The sequence below is a fragment of the Miniopterus schreibersii genome (assembly GCF_964146895.1).
Source record: "Miniopterus schreibersii genome assembly, chromosome: 4".
NCBI lineage: Eukaryota > Metazoa > Chordata > Mammalia > Chiroptera > Miniopteridae > Miniopterus > Miniopterus schreibersii.
The window spans coordinates 71,466,958-71,486,932 of record NC_138105.1 but is presented as its reverse complement, the minus strand read 5'-3'; the positions used below and the strand labels follow the sequence as shown (position 1 = coordinate 71,486,932).

The window sequence follows — 19,975 nt, the reverse complement described above, 5'->3', positions numbered from 1 at the left end:
ATCTATCTATCTATCTATCTATCTATCTATCTATCTATCTATCATCATCTATCTATCTATCATCTATCATCTTTTTTCATCTATCTATCTATCCATCCATTTTTTTTTCTTTCCTGGTTCTTGGTTTCAATCTCTTGCAGTGTTTCTTATCCTTGGGTCCTATGAGATTCCTCCTTCCAGCAAACTTATCTTTTACTAGTGAAAACCCATTCAATCCCTTGCAAAGCCCCAAGCCCCCAGAGAATGTTTAAGTGGCTGACTTCTTCTTGCCTCCTGATGGTACACAGGAAGGCACCCGGCTCTCAGAGAGAAGGTGGAAGACTCCAACAGCTCAGTTAGATGGGTCCTGGGACCAGCTCTCAGCTCCACTAGGTTTTCCCTCAGGATATCCAGTGAGTATCAAATGGGGGAGATTCTGCCTCCCTCCCCCAGGGGACATTTGACAATGTCTGGAGACATTTTTGGTTGTCACAACTGGAAGGGTAGTGGGGCATGTGCCACTGGCATCTAGTGGGTCAAGCCCAGGGATGCTGTTAAACAACCCGCAGCGCACAGAACGGCTCCCACCACCGAGAATGACCCAGCCCCAAACGTCAACAGCGCTGACGGGAGAAACCCTGGCTAACCGGATCCCAGGCTGGCTCAGGAAAGCCTCGGAGTCACATTCTAGAGAAACCCACACCTCTAAGAGGGAGCCAGTTCTGGGGAGCCCACCCCCACATGTCCACAGACTCACCAGAAACGAGCAGAGGAAGATGAAGGAAACGAAGTAAAAATAAGCAAACTCATTGCCACACTCGGGAGTCAGGATGCCAGAGTTTTTATCACAGGGTTTCCCACTGAGGCAGGAAAGCATGATGTTGTGCCAAGCCTCCCCGGTGGCACTCCTAAGGACAGAGAGGGGCATCAGGGACTTGGGCACCCAGCCCTGGACACCACTGCCTCCCAGGGAGGCAGAGCATCGAGGTGAAGCACGTGGGCTCTGGAGCTGGACCAGCATGGGTTTGAGTCCCAGGTAAGTTACCTGTTTTCTCTGGGAGCTCAGGGAGGGGACTCTCATTCTTGGCTGTGCAATGAAGCCCATGGGGATGGTTTAAATAGGGCCGATGCCAATGCCTCACTAGCACAGACTTGGATTCAGTTGATCTGGATGGGGTCTGAGCACATAGGTGTGTTTAAAAGACTCCCCTCCTTCCAGGTGATTGTCATCTTTTACTAGTTTCTCCCTAGGTAATTCTGCTCCAGGCACACTGCGCTCCTCTTGGTTCTCCACATGCCAGCCATGCTTCAGCCTCAGGGCCTTTGTACTTGCTGTACCCTCGCCTGCACTGCCTTTTCCCGGATATCCACATGGCTCCCTTCCTTGCCTATTTCTCTCATATATCACCCCTTTCGGGGAGGCATAGTCTACCAGCCCTCCATTCCTTTTTTGTTGTTAAGTGAGAAATTTTTTTTTATTGTGCCAAAATATACATAACATAAAATTGATCATTTTAAGCACTTTAAAGTGTATAACTCAATGTCATTAAGCATATTCACAATGCTGCGTAACCATCACCTTTGAACCTTTTCATCTGCCCAAACTGAAAATTTGTGCCCGTTAAACAATAACTCCCCAGTCTTCTCTCCCAGCCTTGGCATCTCTACTCCGCTTTCTCTCTCTGAGTTTCCCCATTTTAGGTACTTCATATAAATAAAACCATACATTATTTGTTCTTTTGTACCTTCACTTCCCTCTTAATTTTAAATTTTATCTCCTGCTAGTATCCTCTATAATTTATTACTGATTGTCTCTCCCACAGGAAATATAAGCTTCCAGAGGGCAGAGGATGTTGTCTGTTTCTGCTTTGTTCCCAGTACCTACAGCAGTGCCTGGCACACAGTAGGCGCTCAATAAAGCTCCCATGAATGAAAGAAGAACTCTAACATGCAGCCAGTATTAAGAATCAAGCCTCAGAGTCTATAGGCCTCAGTTTCCTCACCTGTCAGATGGGGCTGCAAGAATCCCCACCTCCCAGGGTGGTCAGGAGGAGTCAATGGCTTCAAACGCCTTTCACGTTCGAGTCCCAGGGCCTTCAGGGTGGCTGGGCCCCCCATGCCCATCCCAAGCCCCACGGGCACAGAAGACTGAGGGCACCCCCCCCCCAGAAGAGAAGGAGAGGGACACGCCCCCACTGGCGACAGAGGCTGAAAGCACCGGCCTCTCACCGGAAGAGGAGCATCAGGGCCTGGAAGAAGGTGCGGAAGTTATTGTGCTCGGTGATCTGGAAGTCGTCCTCCTCACTGTCCTCGTCCTCCACGTCAATGCCAATGTTGCCAAACACCTGGGGGGGTGCAGGGTGATGAGCAGGCCGGCCGAGCCCCTCAGTGGCTCCAGGGAAACCCCACGCAATGTCCATGTCTGCCTCTCTGAACGGGGCTCCCTGACCCAGCTCTGCCTAAGGGCGGTGGCCCTCCCTGGGCGGCTCTGAGGTCATCCGGGGCCAGCACTCACCTGCATCCCTATGATGGCATAGATGAAGAAAAGCATGGCAATCAGCAGACAGACGTAGGGCAGCGCCTGGCGGGAAGGAAGTCAGACAAGAGCCCTGCAGATAACATTCTCTGCGAGGCGCCCACACGAGCACCGCCAACCTCCATTCTGGATGCAGCCAGAGCGGCGGGAGACGGGGCGCTGCGTTTCCTCTCACCCTGGGCAGGGGCAGGGGCTCACCTTGAACGACTGCACAAAGGTCCAGAGAAGAATTCGGATGGTGTAACCCTGACGGAGGAGTTTGATGAGCCGGGCTGCTCGGAAGAGGCGGAGGAAGCTCAGGTTGATGAAGTTATTCTGGGGAAATGGAGAAAGAGGGGTGAACATCCACCCACCCCCTGGGGCTTAGAGCCATCACCACTCACAGAGGACCCTACGTGAAGCCAACCAACAGGAAAAAGCAAGCCAGACCCCAAATAAGGAGGGAGAGGAGAGGAAGCACTATTAATGCAATGGTGCAGAGGAAAAAACTTGAAAAAGGAACAAAGTGGGGTGGGGTGGGGTGGGTGTGGGGGAGAGGGTGGGAAGGAGGAAAAGGCATCAACTCAAAAAGCATAAGCCCTCCCTGCCAGCCCCATCCGCAAAGGGGAAAAGGAAAGAAACAGGAAGAGAAAGGAATGGGGTGGGGGTGGGGTGGGGAAGAAATAACAAAAGAACAAGGAAAAGAAAATATATCCAAATCATCCAATCAGGAAAAAAATCGAGATGGTTTTTGTTTCTCCCAACAACCAAATGCACTGAGACGATAGGACACAAGCGGGTCAAGTTGCCGAATCCATCACACGAACGATGCACAAACACCAGGGCAGGGTGGGGGAGCCAGCGCACTCAGGCCTGGTGGACATGTGCGGGTTCCGAGGGCGTGTTCCGCTCTAGGCCAGAAATGCATCTGTCGTGGGACTCACTGGGCACCCTGCCCTGCCCTGCCGAGCGGCCCACCCGCTCCTGCCCGCCCTCACCTCACCCCACGGCCAAGAGGACTCGAGCCAATTGGAGAAGTGGAAGAGCATCTTTTCTTACCCCCTTGGCGAGCGGGCATGGGGAGGACGGGAGGGAGCTGGGGCTGTTCGGCTGCAGGGCGAGTCCTCGCTGCCCGCTGAGTCGGAGAAGATGCATTTGGGGCCCTTTTCCCCCCTCTCAGGGATGGCTTCTCAGCTTCTGGGGCTGGGTGGAGTAGCACGGGACCAGGCCTGCGGGAAGCAGGAAGTACGCAGCGCCCGTGGGTGGGTGAGCTGGCCATCAGCCCAGGCCCACCGAGGGGCCGGTGCTGGGGGCGGGGAGGTAGGCCGTCCCTGCCCCCAGGACCTCCCTGGGTGGCCCCTGCCTCTGCTCAAAGACCCCTGTCTAGTTACTGCCTTTACCTCCTCCCGCCCAAGCCAGAACCTGGGGCCAAACAGCAGGGGGATGGGGGAGGTGGGAGGCAGCCAGCCAGAGATGGTGGGTCCGGGCCCTGGTCATTATGTAACTGTCCTGGGACTCGCCATCTAGGGTCTCGGGGTACTGGTGGGGGACAAGACCCTACAAGTCACAGATGGACCAAATCTGGTCATCTGGTCGACAAAGTTATTTTGTTGGGCCTGAGCAGTTTTTAAATTAAAAATAGTTGCCACTGTTTAAAAATCAGACTCCCCCACCCTCCCAAATCTGGCTTTCTGGCAACCCTGAACCTGCTTTCGTCCTGGCAATAGTGAGTTGGGGCTCAGGTGCGGCTGCCCGCCTTGAAGTAGGCCATATGTCCTCTAGTTTGCCAAAGGCCCATGTTCTAGAAGCAGCAACTGCTTTCCCGGCTTATGGCCCCTTATTAGCCACCAGAGGCATTCTGAGTTCACAGAGATCTCTGCTGTTCAATCACCCAGTGGGCAGGAGGCAGGGAGGCCTTAACTGGATTCTGCTCTAGGGTACTTGGAGACCTCGACACAGGCGTGGAGCAAGATTTAAACTGGCCCAGCCCTCACTCCCAAATGGCACAGGGATGACCATACAGGTTGCCCTGACAGTCACAGCACCCCAAAAGTTTGGTCTCAAAAGTTTGGATGATGAATTATATGGGCATCTTACAAGGCGGGTTCCCCAGGGCTTCTCAGCTATCAGATCTGTACCCACTAGCTCTCGCCTGGGAGCCAAGGCAGTGATGGGGGCTCAAGGAACTTCTGAGGCTGGCGAGATGCCTCTGGATATGCTGGCAAAGTCTAGGGCACTCTCTGGGACAAATCAGCCGGCCCCCACATCTCTAGGATGGGAGAGGGGACTGGGAGATCCTACCCTGACCCCAGTGGGCCCAACTGCTGTGACAATGTCCCAAGCTCCTCGAATAAGCCCCCAAACCCAGCTAGGCTAAGAGAGAGTCACATTCTGTGCCCCACTGACCTGACTCCCAGCCTTATCTAGCCACCCAGCTCCACCTGGGGATGAGGCTGATGGCCCAGGTGTCCCTAGCCTTCTCCCATCCATCCCCAGAGTACAAGCCATCCCTTCCTGGGGTGGGACATACACGTGGACTCGGCTCAGCATGCAGACGCAGGCAGGCCCTGGAAGCAGCCTCGGGGGCTCAGGGGGGAGCAGGGGAGCCTGCCACCATGCGGGAGAAGCAAGGGGGGCTCACAGGGAGATGCGTGCAGAGAGCATGCTGCCCTTCTTGGAACCAAGGGAGAAGGGAGACACACAGGGTAGTAGGGGTGGAGATGAGAGAGGTCCAGGTGATGGGGCAGGGGAAGGTGCTAGTCTGCCCTCATCCACCCCTACACCTCTTCCCACGTCTGCATCGAGTCCTTCAAGTGCTCACAGAACTTCCGGCAACTTCCCTTTTTCTAGCTTCCATCTTTCCGTCCACAGGCCACAAGGAGCAGCTGTCCTCTCCACCAGCCCTGCCCTGTGCATCCAGGTTCCAGGGTGCCTGGGTGGGGCACAGGCCCTGAAGGCTGGCGGTGCTCAGGTGTGTAAGCACTCAGGACATGGGAACCACCCACCCAAAGGCTCCAGAGAAATCCTGCCATTTGTAGGAAATCCTGCCACCTCCAGCCCAGAACTGGCCTTTGAGCTCCAGATCCCATAACCACCTGCCTACTTGACTTCTTCCAGGGTGTCCTTAAAGGCATCTCAAACACTCTTGCTTTTCCCCACCCTGGGCTTTCTTCTAACCTCCACCTCCCAGTTCAAGCCAGACTCATCCCTCCAGGTACCTCTCTTGCCCACAGCCCAGAGGTGACCCATCCCTGGGTCCTGGAGAGGTCCTGCTCAGATGGGTAGTCCTCTGCTGGCCTCCTCCACATCCCAGGGCTGACATTCCTGGTGCCCACTTCCAGCCCAGACCCTGACAGACCGCTCCCAGCCCTGCAGCCACAGTGATTTTATCTAATCACGCTTCTGATGGCGCCTCCCCTGTTCCAAATCCTCCCGGGCTCCCACACAAGGCCCCCAGGGGCCTGCCCCCTTCTGCCCTCTTTACTTCCTATGGGTCAGCCTTCCTCTGCTCTTTGCTCCAACCACACCCCCTCACTTGCAGACCCTGACCCCTGCATGCTGTCCTGCCACTGGGCCTTTGCATGTGCTGTCCTGGGCGTCGTATGCCCTTCCCCCTCTCCCCACCTTGTTAACACTGCTCATCCTGAAGCTTGCAGCACAGTTATAATTTCAAGTGGGTTTGAGGGGTGATTTGACCAATGCCTGCCTCCCCCACCTAACTGTAGGTGAGGGGGGCAGTGGTGGTGTCCTCTTTTGCCCACCCCTCCATCTGTGGCATGGAACTGGGATTCATTAAATGTTTGGTAAATGGGCGCACGTGGAGCGCTAGCCAGGGAGGAATCCTGGTGCAAAGATGCCATTGGGGGTCCTTCAAAGGGCTCAGGGCTGGGTGGGGAAGAGGCAGGTGAGATTTAGCAGAGTGAGAGGTACGCAAGTGTGTAAGGAGCTGAATAAGTGAGGGGAGAGATGGAGACAGCGTGTGCTGGGGTGGGGGGTATGGACAGCAGGGTGGATGGATATAAGAGAGGAGAGGGACACGCATGTGTGTCTATGTAGAGGGGAGAGAAGAGAGAGGAGGGTCAGAGGCAGAAAGAGGAGAGGGCATGTGTGTGCAGTGACTGTGTGTGTGTGTGGGGGGGCACACGTGCCTGTGCAGATCAGGGCTTCAGAAGAGGGCCCTGGCTGGCCGGCCCTTCTGGCAGCAGCCAGATCCCAGCCTTAGCTGTTCTGAGTCCCCCTCGCCTGAGTCTTTGACCGCATGCTGCCCACCTCTCAGACCTCCTCCATCAGACTTGGAGATTTGTCTCTGGTGATGAAGCCCAAAGAGCTTGAGGGCTTAGAATGGGGTGAGGGATGGGAGGAGCTTTCCCAGGGCTCAGGCTCCAAGGAGCTGAACAGGGAACTGGAGTGATTTGAGGGTAGCTGAGGATTCCGAGGGTCAGATGTGTGTAAGCAATGGGCTGGGAGACCTGGCCAGCCGACTTGTCCTGGCAAACCCGTTCTTTTCTCTGCAAAAGATGCAAACCAAGCCAAAGAGAAAACCCCAATTCAGAACCCAATGAAAACAATGAGAAGGGAGGGGCTCTGTAGGAATGAAGAGGGAGGGGGCTGGGGGGTTGGAGAGAGGGACAGACAGACGGGGTGGGGGTGGGGGTGGGGGTGGGGGTGGTGTGTCAGGCATTCCAAGTCAGAAAGCCCAGGGCATGACGTGCAATGCTGCTGCGAGAAGATGCGTTCACAGTTAATGTAAGGCATTTAGACTTCAGAAAGAAGTAAGACCAACCGGATTCTAGATGCAGATGTTGAAGATGGAGGGGGAGCGGGCGGGCGGGGACAGTTGGGGAGGCGTGTTCAGCGTTTTTTAGGTTGATTTGTAACCAGTGCCAAAAAACCAATGGGTTTCGGTTCCCGGGCGGGGAGTGGGGGTGGTGGTGGTGGGTTGGGAGATAGTCATTGGTGTATGAACACACAGACCACGTCATGGATGAACAAATGAATTTCATAGTGCATTTTGATTGGATGAGTTTTTCAGACGGCGTTGTGCCAATATACAGTTTAAAGAGCAGGCATGAAAAGAGACAAGACAAGAAACACAGTCATTATCCATCGCACGCAGGGCAAACCCACGTCACCCCGGCCACTTGCGGGCAGCAGTTGAGGCCCAGTGGGTCTCATGCCCTCTCCCCCCAAAACCCTGGGGACCTGCCCTCCCGAGGGTCTGGTTCCTCCTGCCTCAGGCCTAGTGGGCTTACCTGGGAGGCAGAAGGGATGACTGTGGGCTCCTTGCCCGGCAGGGCAGGCCTTCCCCCACTCCAGGTTGGGTTTATCATTCTTAAAAGGGTCCAAACACCCGCCCTCTATCTTTCCCTCTGAATGATTCTAACTCAGAGCTGGGGGGCTGGCTAACAAACTAAAACTCCAAGTACATTCACGGTAATAATAGCAATAACCATAGCCACTATTTGTGAACTATTTATTTTCTGGTAGGTTCTGTGTCAAGCACTTCACACAGATGGCTCTGACTTGTTAGAAGTTGCCATTTTTCTCCTTAGAATGTCAGCCCTTTGGGGCAGCTTTCTTGTATATTTTGACTTGCTCACTGCTCTGTCTCCAGCACCTATAACAGTGCGTGGCACACAGCAGGTGCTCAATGCATGCTTACTGATTGCATGAATGAATGGGAGGCTTGCAAGATCTGCTGGGGTTAGTTATGAAGATTATCCCTTTATACAGGTCAAGAAGTAATACCATTGCTCAAAGTCAAACAGCTCGTAGGGAGGGCTGTTGGCTACTGCAATAGTCCTGATGTCCTTGAATTGGATCCCATGCTGCCCACCCTCCTGCCTCCCCTGCCTTGCAGCCAGGAGAATGAGCTGTTGGGGTCCAGCCCTATGTATCTCTTACTGGCAAATGGAGGTTATAACTAACTTTCTCCACCTGCCTTACTGGAGTGGTGGGCCACTCCTTCCAACCTCTTGACCTAGAGGATCATTGGTTCAAGGCTGTCTAGAGCTCAGCTGGATGGTAAGATGCCAGCTGGAGCTAAGACCTCTTAGAAACTTAGGACAAAGGTGAGGTCTAGGCTCTGGCTCTCTGACAGGGGACAGTGGCCAGGTGGGGGCACCCCAATAGGGACAGACCCCAGGTGGGCATGACCTCTCTAAAGGAAAGTGTCAGGGGTGAGATGAGGGGAAGGAGAAACTTCTGGATCACTGGAGCTGAAGGCAAAGAAGTGTAGCCAGGATACCACTTGGGTGAGGGTGTTGGGAGATGAACCAAGGAATGGCCTTCTTCTGTGTAGTTCCCCAGCCCTGCCAGTCTTCCAGGATAGAGAATGGGTCAATTGATTTCTTTCTGCTGGGGATCATATGGGGATAGCCCAGGAAACACAAATGCGTTCTCAGGAGTCAGCAGCCTTGGCTGTGTAAACTTAGGCAGGTGCCTCACTTCCCTGAGCACTGTGCCTCAGTTTCCTCATCTGTGAAATGGTACAATACCCTCTTTCTTGGGCAGCACCCCACCCAGATCTATTCTCTGCTCTTCTCTGCCTATTCTGAGCATCCCCCTGGATCCTGGGCCTCTGGCTCTCTTTTGGCTGGGCTTGGCCAATGGGAGGTGCAGGCACGAGTCAGGGCACAAGGAGAGAAAGGCTGGGGAATTTCTACCCACAGGCTTGCTTCCTGTATTGGTCCCTAGTCTCTGTTAAGGCTCTGTTCCTCCATGTGTACCATCAGGTGGCCCATCCCCAATCCAGTTCAGGTTCCCTCCCCACTTCAGCACCTGGGCAGGTAACAGCTCCTGACAGTGGCTGGGTTTTGGATGCCTCCCTACCTCTCCAAGGGAAGGCTTTGCTTTCTGATTCCTTCAGTTCAACCCTCTGAGGGAATTCTCTTATATGCCGAGTCCTACACCTATACCATGAGCTAATCCATGTAAAATGCTTGGCACAGTGCCTGGCAGACAGCAAATGCCCCATTCTTGTCAGCCATCATTTTTATTGCTATTATTATGAGGTGGATGTCACACTGGCTCTTGGCTCTGACACATGCTGCCCTTTTGCTCCTGCTTTGAGGATTTCCTACTCTCCCCTGAACCTCTTGAAGGCCCTCAAACCTGGTCTCACTGGCAAACAGCCAAAGAGGGGGTCTTGACTAGGAGTTCTGGGGCCCCGAGTCTTCTAGACAAGGCAGAAGGACAATGTGGGGCCATCCCAAAGAGGTCCAGAGACCCCCACATGGGAACCCTGGGGTCTGGAGATAGAGAGGGTGGATGTCCTGTGATCCTCCCAAGGCTCTGGGTGTGGTGTCCCTTTGCTGGCCCAAGGGTCACTGCTCCCTCCTGCCCATGAACCAGAGTTGTTAGTTCAGGCAGAATGGACTTGAAGCTGATTCCCTCTGGGCGCCCAACACTGTATGGGGTTTGGGGTGGGGCTCAGCCTTGGACCCTTTAAGAGTCTCAGTTCTCTCAATACACTCAACCCCATGGTTTATTCATAAGTCAACAAGGCAGAGGAGTTGGTGCTGCAGTGCTGGTTCCATGGCCGTGGCTTTGGGAACCCCTATCTTCTTGAGCTGCCCTCCTGGGGGGGCACCCTTGCCTTTGGGGGCTCTGCTTCTCTGTTCAGGGCCAAGTGCTAGGAAGAGCCAGCTGTGGCTGTTGGGACCTGCTGCTTTGGGATGACCTCTTCCCTGCCCCCCCCCCCCCCCCGCCAGGAGTTGCCCAGAAAGAAGCTGGCAGGAAACTTACCCCAAACTCAGTGACGAGGATGTCGGTGATGCTGCCCAGAACAGTCACAAAGTCGAAGATGTTCCAGGCATCGCGGAAATAATTCTAGAATGGGGACCCACAAGACAGAGATGCCATCTCAGGGCTCCATGCCCAGCCCCCCATGACCAGCCGGGGCACAGGTGCCGATTGGCCCACGTGCCTGGGACAGTCTTGGTCATTTAAGTAGCAAAGTGAGTGGGCTCCTCTGGGTCACTCTTCCACAGAACCACAGGCCTGCCACTGGCTCGCCTGGCCCCAGAGGGGGCCTCTAGGTCCCTCTTCAGCTTTGCTGGGGAGAAGACCCTTGGAAGCAAGGATTATCACCCATTTAAACGAGACAAGTTCAGAGAGTGAAGTCGTTCACCCCCCTGGTAGGCGAGCAGCACGGAAGTCAGGATTTGACCCCAGGCTGGGACCTCGAGTCCAGATGCTATGTTGAGGACCCTATTGAATTAGGACTGTGTTTACAGCATACTCCCCAAAAGGACTGACCACTGGGTTCACATCCCAGCTCTGCTACTGTCCAGCTGTGTGGCTATGGGCTAGTGACTTAACCTCTCTGGGCCTCCACTTCCTAATCTGGAGAAAGGGAATAGTAACAAGGGTGGAGAGGCCTTCTGGGCTCCCTAGTGGTTAGACAGGGCCATGTGTCCAGTTCCAGCAGACGGGCTGTGAGCAGAGGCCGCGTGAGTCACTTCCTGGCCAGTGTGAGACTCCCAGAACTCTCTTAACCTTGGCAACCTGGGACATTCCAGATGGGGGATGCTTCAAGAGTCTGGGTCCCTGAGTAACTATAGGCAAAGAGCCCCCGTGCTGAATGTCAACAAAGCAATTGAGATGTGGGGGTTGTTTGTTACTGTAGCTGACTTAATAGGTTCTGATTGGTATATCCCTGGGCTGGGTACTGGCTCAACTGGGACACATAGGTACAGCTAATTGTCGTTAAAATACTGAAATATTTCACAGGATTTGAGCCCACCCTTGCTTGGGTCTAAGGGTCTGGCTTAGATGGCCCTCCCCTCAAGGCTTGGTGGGACTCATACCAAACACAGGCCTTCCCAGCATCCTCACAAAGCAGAGGCCGGGCTGTTCTAAGTGCTCAGCTACCCCCCTGAGTGTCTGACTCTGCAGCAGCCCCTCTGCCTCACGGAGACGGGCCCAGACTTTGGAGCTTCCCAGTATCAAATTCTTTCAGCAAGGTTGAGTTAAATGTCCTGAGCTGGACTCTGTGGGTCTTGGCGCCCTCTTCTGGAAGATAGGGTATAAGAGCAATAAGATAATGGAGTCTCAGCGAAATTTGGTATACAGTAGGTGCTCAATAGGTGACGTTGTTGTTTTACCTAAAAGCAATTGAGGTTCCGCTGGCACTTTTAGTATTTTAGCAGGTGCTGCTGGGGCCCTGCTCATATCCCTTCATATTATGACTGCGCACCTTTGTTACTCTGCTCAGGGGCTCTCCCAGGCTGCATATTTGCTGGGGAATGAACAGCTCCCCTGGGAGCAGCCTTTAATTATGGCTGATGGGCACTGGAGGGTAACACCCCAACTCCCTCCCCTGTGAACTGAATGATGCTGATGTGCTCTGCTGCCACCTGGAGATCCCCAGCAGAACTTCAACCTGTACTGGATACCTTTGGGACCCCCATCTCCCCTACCATGTATTTCCTGGGGTCACCTCTCAGATAAGTTCTTTTCACTCAATCCTTGTCTCAGGTTCTGCTTCTGGGGGATCCCAAAAGAAGGCAACTTCCTCGGCGTGTAGTGACAGGCCTCAAGCCCCTGGACTACAAGGCTCCCCTCTATGGCCTAAATTTCACATGGGGAACTTGGGGTTTCATCTAAAATGGAAGCGGGAGGCTTTGTGTAGGCCCCTGTGGGACTGTCAAAGGCTGGGGAGTTGGAGCCCCAGCCTGTGGCAGAAAATCACTTCATCACCAGGAGACTGATTAGGAATGAAAATTGCCTCACAGCTGCATTGGGCAGGGCCCATGGTACTCTCATTTTGCAGATGTGGACACAGGAGCAAAGAGGCCAAGTGCCCTGCTTGTGGCCACACAGCTAGAAAGGGGCTGAGGCAGGATTCGCACCCAGGTATGGGCACATCAGAGCTCAAGCTCTTCCCCATACACATTCTATGACTTGTCCTGGTGGCATTCCCAGGACAGGAATGCTGCCACTGTCCTGGCTTCAGCGTGCTTCCCCTGTCTGGCTGGTATGCAGTGCAGGGCCTGACAGCCTGAGTAGTACCCTGGACTCCCCTGGGGAAATTTATTAAAAATAGATTCAGGCCCTGGCAGGGTGGCTCAGTTAGTTGGAGCGTTGTCCCGTGCACCAAAAGGTGGCAGGCACATACCCAGGTTCTGGGTTCGATCCCCAGTTGGGGTGTGTGTGGGAGGCAACTGATTGATGTTCCTCTCTCACATCGCTCTCCCGCCCCTGTTCCTTTCTCTAAAAAAATCAATAAAAATCAATAAAATAAAATCTTTAAAAAAATACAGATTCAGGGACCCCCACCAGACCAAGTGGATTAGAATCTTGGGGTGGGTCTGGGGCATGATTCAATTTTATTTATTTATTTATTTATTTATTTATTTATAAAAAATATATCTTTATTAATTTCAGGGAGAGGAAAGGTGAGGGAGAGAGAGAGACAGAAACATCAATGATGAGAGAGTCATTGATTGGGCCCGCAACCCGGGCATGTGCCTTGACCGGGAATCGAACCCCGATCGCCTGGATCCTAGGTTGACGCTCAACCGACTGAGCCACGCCCGCCGGGCATGATTCAATTTTTAAAAAATCTCCCCAAGCTCGGCTGGTGTGGCTCAGTTGGTGGAACGTTGATTCCAGGTCAGGGCACGTGCCCGAGTTCTGGGCTAGATCCCCAGTAGGGGGCGTGCAGGAGGCAGCCGACTGATGTTTCTCTCCTTGCATCGATGTTTCTCTCTCAAATAAATAAAAACATATTTAAAAAAAAATCTCCCCAAGTACTTCGGACAGGTAGCAGAGCTGGGAGTCACTGCATTCGAGAGAGGTGGGGCAGTGAGCTTTATTGTAACCCTTCCTAGCATTTATTGAGTGCTCACTGCCAGGCTTCACTGTCCCCAGACACACATTATTTGCATTTAGGGTTTGCAAGAGCTCTTCTGAGAGAGAGGCAGAGGGCGGGCCCTTCTTGTGATGGAGGAGAGAGAGCTGAGGTGACGGAGCCTGGATACTATTTGAATCAAGATCTCTCGGGTGCTAACTCTGACGCCCTTTACCACTTTGGGAAGCCAAGGTGAGAGCCAGGCTCCATCCCCCCTGAGACGCAGGCTGGCACCACATGCTGCAGATCATTCTCGCAGAGAAACAGGCTAATGGGGTGGTCAAGAGAGAAGACACCCTGTTTCAAGTCTCAGCTTGGTCACTCACTGGGGACCTTCTTGAAGTCACCCCAAGTTACAACCCATTCAGCTCAGGCCTTCTTCACCTCAGGCCTTCTTCATCTGGGAAGACCTTCTGAGAGTAAGTTTTATAAATGCATAAAATAAAATACTCAGAATTGCAAGAACACTCATTATATTGAAATACAATGATCAAAAATATTTTTAAATGTGATCTAATGATGAATGCACTTCAATACACTAAATATGTTTTAATGGGAGGTTTGGTAACCACCAGCAATCTAAAGCAATGAGGAGCACAAATTGAACTCTGAAGTCCCTGCAACCTCTGTAATCCACAAGGCAGGCATCTGATTTTATCAGTGACACAGGTTGTATTGTTAATACTGCAGGGGTCTGTTGTCTGCCTGCAAGATGGAAGGAAATGCTAAAGTCCAGTTAGCAGCTGGCAAAAGATAAAGATGTAATTTTTTCACATGTAATTTCACAGATCCTCCTTCACCCATCCACAGATCCCTTCAGGGCTCAGTGGGCCTCAGGCTAAGACCATTTGCATTACTGGGAGGTGAGATCAAGTGAGTGGGTTCTAAACTGCATTTGAAAAAAACAAGGAAATGGAATCCAGTAGAATTGACAACTTCAGAGTTCAGGGCATGTGATAAGGGTTGGCACTAATTTCATGAAAATTTCATTTTGGTTGCCGATATGCACGCCTGTGTGCCGGGCTCCATTGTAAAATGTATTTCTTACTGTGGACTGCAGTTGTAACAGTTTGAACGCCATGGACTTGGACTGTCTGGATATCAGTTTGCTTGTTTCTAAAACCCCTGGATGACAGTTATTCCCACCCCTTGGGTCATTTTGAGGAATGAACGCCTTGCACATAACAAGTCAGCATGTGCCAGGTATTGTCACTGCTACCTGGCAAGCACAAGAACGTCTAAGTAGAGTCTGTGGGCATTGGAGGGATGCTCAAGCCACCATGGGGGTTGGGGGGCTTGGGCCAGGTGAGTAGACCACCACCCAGCCCCCAGTGCCCCTCCCTGCTTCCCCCTAACCCCCAACTCTAGCCCCAAGGCTGTACTTACCAGAATCCCAAAAGCCATGACTTTCAGCAGACATTCCAGAGAGAAGAGGGAGGTGAAGACGATGTTGAACACCCTCAGAGCGTTTTCATAAGCAAGCGAGGCCCCATAGAACTAGAGTAGGAAGAGGGAAGGGTGTCGGGGTCACACTTGGGGTCCCTATTGATGCCCTGTGGAGTCAACTCCAGGCAAGCTCTTCACATCAAAACAAAATCTCCTTTCTTGGATCCTGTCTTAGACCCTGGGTCAGCCTGGCTGGGTGGGACTTGCGAGGATGTCTAAAGCATGCTCCCTACAGGATTTCCTTTGTTTCCTCAGATCTCTCTTTTCATTCCTACCTGCATGCTCCCATGAGACCACTCCCAGACCAAGGTTTACAACATTTCCAACCCCAAAGAGTTTTCCTGTATCCCTCGCCAGTTGGTCACCTGCCCGAGGTAACTGCTCTTCTGACTCCTTATAAAATATTCTTGACTGAACTATTTAATCAGACTTGAATCTATAACCTTTAGACCTAACTCCCAGTTTAGGAAATATCGCAGATGGAGGAAGATGATATAGTACCCCGAGGGAACCCATGCACCCAGGGCTGGAACCATTTCACTCGGTTTATCTGGTTTCCTCAAAAAGTCAAGAGCGTGGAAAAAAAAAAGAAGGTATGGATGGGGAGGTCAGAGATTTACAAGACAAAAACTGGAGGCCCAATGTAGCCATTTAGATCTTGGCTCAAAAAACAACTCACTGTAAAAGACATTTTAGGGACAATTCAATATAGATCTTAGGGAATTATCACTCATCTTGTCAAAAATAAGAATGTGTAAGAAAATGCTCTTCTTTTTAAGAAATGCATACTGAAGAACTTAAGGGCAAAAGAGTGTGGTGTTTATAATTTAAAATACTTAAAAAACATAGATGAAGTGTCCATAATAGGTAAATCCATAGAGACAGAAAGCAGACTGTGGTTGCAAGGGCTAGGGGAGAGGAAATGGGGAGTGACTGCCAATGGGGACTGGTTTTCTTTTGTGGGATGGAACTGCTTTGAAATTGATGGAGGTGGTGGCTGAACAATATGGTGAATATACTAAATGTCACTCAATTGTACACTTTGAAATGGTGAATATTATGTTATGTGAATTTCACCTCAATAAAAATAATGAGAGCCCAGCTGGCGTGGCTTAGCGGTTGAGCATTGACCTACGATGTGGGAGATCGAGGTTCAATTCCAGGTGCAGGCACATGGCCGGGTTGGGGCTCGATCCCCAGCAGGGGGTGTGCAGGAGGCAGCCGATCAATGACTCTCTCTCATCATTCATTTTTCTATCTCTCCCTCTCCCTTCCTCTCTCTGAAATCAATAAGATATATTTTAAAAAATGAGAAAAAAATAGATGAAGTTAAAAGTAAAGTGTTTTAGATGGGTAACTGTGGGTAATGGAGACTGGGTGTCCATGAGGGCCTGGACACTCAAAGTGTGGTCCAGGGATGCTGTTGGGAAATGCAGAGTCCCAGGCCCATCTCAGACCTGCCGAACCAGCATAGCCATTAACAAGACCCAGATGATCCGTGCGCACATTAGTTTGAGAAATGCTGTGCTCTACGTATCCGTTCTCTTCCATTTGTTTGAAACTGTTCATCATCATAACAATGAAAAAATAAAAGAACCTGCTTATGGAGAAGGGTTTTTGAATGAAAACAGGCACTACTTTTTCACCAGTTCAAAAATTTGCAGCTCAGTTTATTGAGTGTTTTTGAAGCATCCAGAAATGTGTTAATGTCTTTGCCTGAACTTTCCATTCAATCCTCCTCTCCAACTGGGGGAGGACGGTGTTATTATTAACACCCCCATTTTATTTATAGGAAAACCGAAGCCCTGAGAAGTCATGGGTCACTGTGCAAGGTTAAACAATGAATTAAAGGGCAGCGCTGGACTCAAATCCAGGCCTTTGGTCTTCAAAGCACAAATGGAAAGAGGCTGTGTGGCCCTGAGGGTGGCAAGGTCCTTACCTGTCCCTCCTTCCTTATGTCATTTATCAAACATTTAGCAAGGGCCTTTTGTTCCCTCCAGTCAGACCCTCATGGAACCCTAGCAATTTAGGGGTGACCAGGACTTGTCTGGCCCCTTGGAACTCACAGGCTGGTGGGGAGACTGTCGGGCAACCTACACTGATATCAGGGCATATGAGAACACTGTAGGATGCTTGCAAAGATGGGCACCTGGTGCAGTGTTGGGAGTTCAGGGAAGGCTTCCTGGAGGAAGGGCTGTGCAGGTCGCGCTAGAAGGAGCAGGCCAGACAGAGTGGTCGGAAGTGTGTGTCAGGCACAGGCTGGGTGGTAACAGTGTGGTCTCACAGCAGATGGTTCCATTTTGCTAGAGGAGGGCAGATATGGGGTGCAGGGATGTGGTGGGGTGTAGCAGGGCCAGGGGCTCACCTTCATCATGAGCACGATGGTGTTGAGGGCGATCATGGCCATGATGGTGTACTCGAAAGGCGGAGACACCACAAACTGCCACATGCGGTACTGGAAGCTCTGCTTGTTCTGGGGCATGTGTCGGGTCAGAGGTTTGGCGCTGATGGCGAAGTCGATGCAGGCCCTCTGTGGGAGACAGGCCAGTGGCGTGAGGGCCAGAGGCGAAGAGCGCCAGACACTGAACACCCTCTGGCTAACTTGGCACGGCTCTCCGCCACATCCTGCCCCCAGCTAGGATTCCTGGACTCCACATAAGTTTGCCATGATGGCTCTGTTCTCCCAACAGCCATGGCTCCTTGAGAAGTCACCGTCTGCCAGAACTGGCACTGACATGTCCCCGATTATCTCATGGAATCCCCTTAGCAAACATGGGAAGTAGGTACTATTAATAGCTCCACTTTGCAGATGAGAAAATAGACGCCCAGAGAGGTTAAGCCACTTGCTTGAGGTGGAACAGCTATAAACTGGGCCAAACCTGAATTTAAACTAAAGTTTCACTTTGAAGCCTAACCATTCTTTCCTACTGAATACTTTGCTTCTCTTCCTCTTGGAGGGAGAGAGAGAGGGAGGAATCATGGTTATGATGTCTTAGGTGCCAACAGAGTAGAGGAAGGATACATTCTAGATCCTCCATCTAGCTTGGATGATGCTAGACAAAGGACCATGTCTATACACTCTGGTGTACTGGATTTTCATTCATAAATATTCGCCACCCCTCCCTGAGGGACGTTATACTTCCCAGCCCCACTGACATCCCATGTGGATGTGTGACTCACTCAGGCTAATGAAATGTGAGCAGAGGTGACTTGTGTTATTTCTGGGCACAAGCCTCAAGAGTTGGGTGATGGTTTGCCATATATATTCTCTTTTTTATCTGAAGCATATTGGAAGGAATGAGGATAATGACGACATAGAGCAGAGCCACTGGGACATGCAAGGTAAGCAAGAAATCACCCCCTTTATGGATAACTGGCAGTGAGACCTGGGGGATGCTTGTTACTGAAGCATAACCTAGTCTAAACTGTCTGATGCATACATCTTCTATTTGATATATTTTCCTCTGGAAACCACAGACTGGTTCTGCTTGTAGAATGCTGCTGTTCCCTCCCCACATGCCCCCAGAAGCTGGTTCCTGTGTGTATGTATGTGGGAAGGTGGGGGAGGGGAGTGTCTATTTTTAAATGGGGGATGCAACTGATAAGTGGCACCTCATTTTTCTCCAGGCTGTATTCCTCCATCATCTTGTCGCCCTGCTCCTGGAAGGTGATGATGATCAAGGCCACAAAGATATTGACGAAGAAGAAGGGGAACACGACAAAGTAGACGACATAGAAGATGGACATCTCCATGCGGTACCCGGGGCTGGGACCCTGGTTCTCGAAGGTGGCATCCACGGAGTGCTTGAGAACCCTTTGAGGACCGAGGTGGGGAGGTGGGGCAAGTGGGACAAGGGGACAGGAACAGAGAGAAATATTAAGAGAAAATGTACAAGAAATAAAAGTAATCTGTTTTCTGACTCCAGTTACCGTGGTTACTTTATGAAGCCGAAGGCTTCTCACCTCCTTTGTCTGTGGGGAGTGTTAACAACGTCAGCTACTTTTACCACCATGTATTGGGAGCCTGTTATGTGCCAGAAAAGAAGTTCAATGGTTTATTTATTTTCCCAGCAACCCTCTTAGGGAGGTTCTTACTGGCTCCATTTTCCACACAAGGAAACCAATTGTCAGCAATTTAAAGTGACTCACCGAAAATGACCTGCTCAGGCGTGGCCAAGTTGGGATTTGAAACCAGGAGTGAGTAGGGGTCATGGAGGCAGGGGGGGTGTGTGTGCATGGAGGGGTGTGTGTGTGTGTGTGTGTGTGCGCGCACACACATGTGTTTAAGTTCAGGTGGTGAGGAGCTGCAGAGGAGCAATGGGGATGCACGTGAGTGTGTGTGCACAGCTGCTCTGTACGGTTGCAGAGGTTGTGCACTGCTCAAGGGCTCTGTGCCCAGGGGTGACATTCATACCATAGACATGATAGATTTGTGTATTTGTGTAGACAACTTATTGGCAGGTGGCCATAAAGTGCCTTATTTGAGTAAAATCATTAAGTATATCACAAACGGTTTTCTGACAGATGGAATGAAGTCTGTTGAGGAAGGAGTGTCTTTAAATATTTCACCCAAAGGTACCTTCTGGGCTCCACTGGCCCCAAGTGTGTGGGCACTGAGGGTGTGCGTGGGTGAGTAGAGATGTGCGGGTTGGCATGACTGCTGAGAGAGGAGGTGGTGAGGATGCCGAGGGCACATACTGGAATCTACCCAGCTTTCAACCTGGTGCTTCTCAGATCGCCAGGAGAAGCTGGACTAAGGCACAGACTGTGAGGCGCTTGCTTTGGGCACAAATTAAGGGGGGTTCCAATATCCTCAATAATCAAGATAAATAGTATTTTAGTGCAGTATTTTGGTAAATCAGAATGAATGTCCCAAACCCCGTGATGAACATCATCAAAATTTCAAATAAAGACAGGGTCCGACCCTGCACTTGCACGGTTCAGCCTCACTGTCTCACCCAGGCCTGGCCCCTCTGGGAGAGAATGGTCCTGTGGTCAGACCTGGACAGTGCCCTGTCTTGGAGATTTGCATTCGCCAGCATAGAAAGGGTTAAGAGGACATGACTGCCTGTGTACAGGGAGCCTTTCGGTAAATTAGAAACAGTGCCCCTTCTGGGAGATCCTGGGATGCAGCCCCGTGCACTCAGCCTGGTGAGCTAAGTGAGGGCTGGACTTCTGCC

At 51.6% G+C, this 19,975-nt stretch overlaps 1 protein-coding gene across 5 annotated transcripts in view; it reads right to left on the bottom strand.

The window, feature by feature from the left end:
• CACNA1A (calcium voltage-gated channel subunit alpha1 A) overlaps nt 1-19,975 on the bottom strand; it is a gene marked incomplete at its 5' end in the record, with an annotated part of 198,458 nt that overhangs the window by 21,105 nt on the left and 157,378 nt on the right. For all 5 annotated transcript variants that reach the window (XM_081134439.1, XM_081134442.1, XM_081134443.1 and 2 more), the window contains 8 exons: nt 737-887; nt 2,209-2,324; nt 2,495-2,560; nt 2,714-2,830; nt 10,241-10,324; nt 14,736-14,846; nt 17,161-17,325; nt 18,408-18,609. In XM_081134439.1, coding sequence (XP_080990565.1) covers nt 737-887; nt 2,209-2,324; nt 2,495-2,560; nt 2,714-2,830; nt 10,241-10,324; nt 14,736-14,846; nt 17,161-17,325; nt 18,408-18,609 — 1,012 coding nt within the window. The remainder of the gene's footprint in view (nt 1-736; nt 888-2,208; nt 2,325-2,494; nt 2,561-2,713; nt 2,831-10,240; nt 10,325-14,735; nt 14,847-17,160; nt 17,326-18,407; nt 18,610-19,975) is intronic.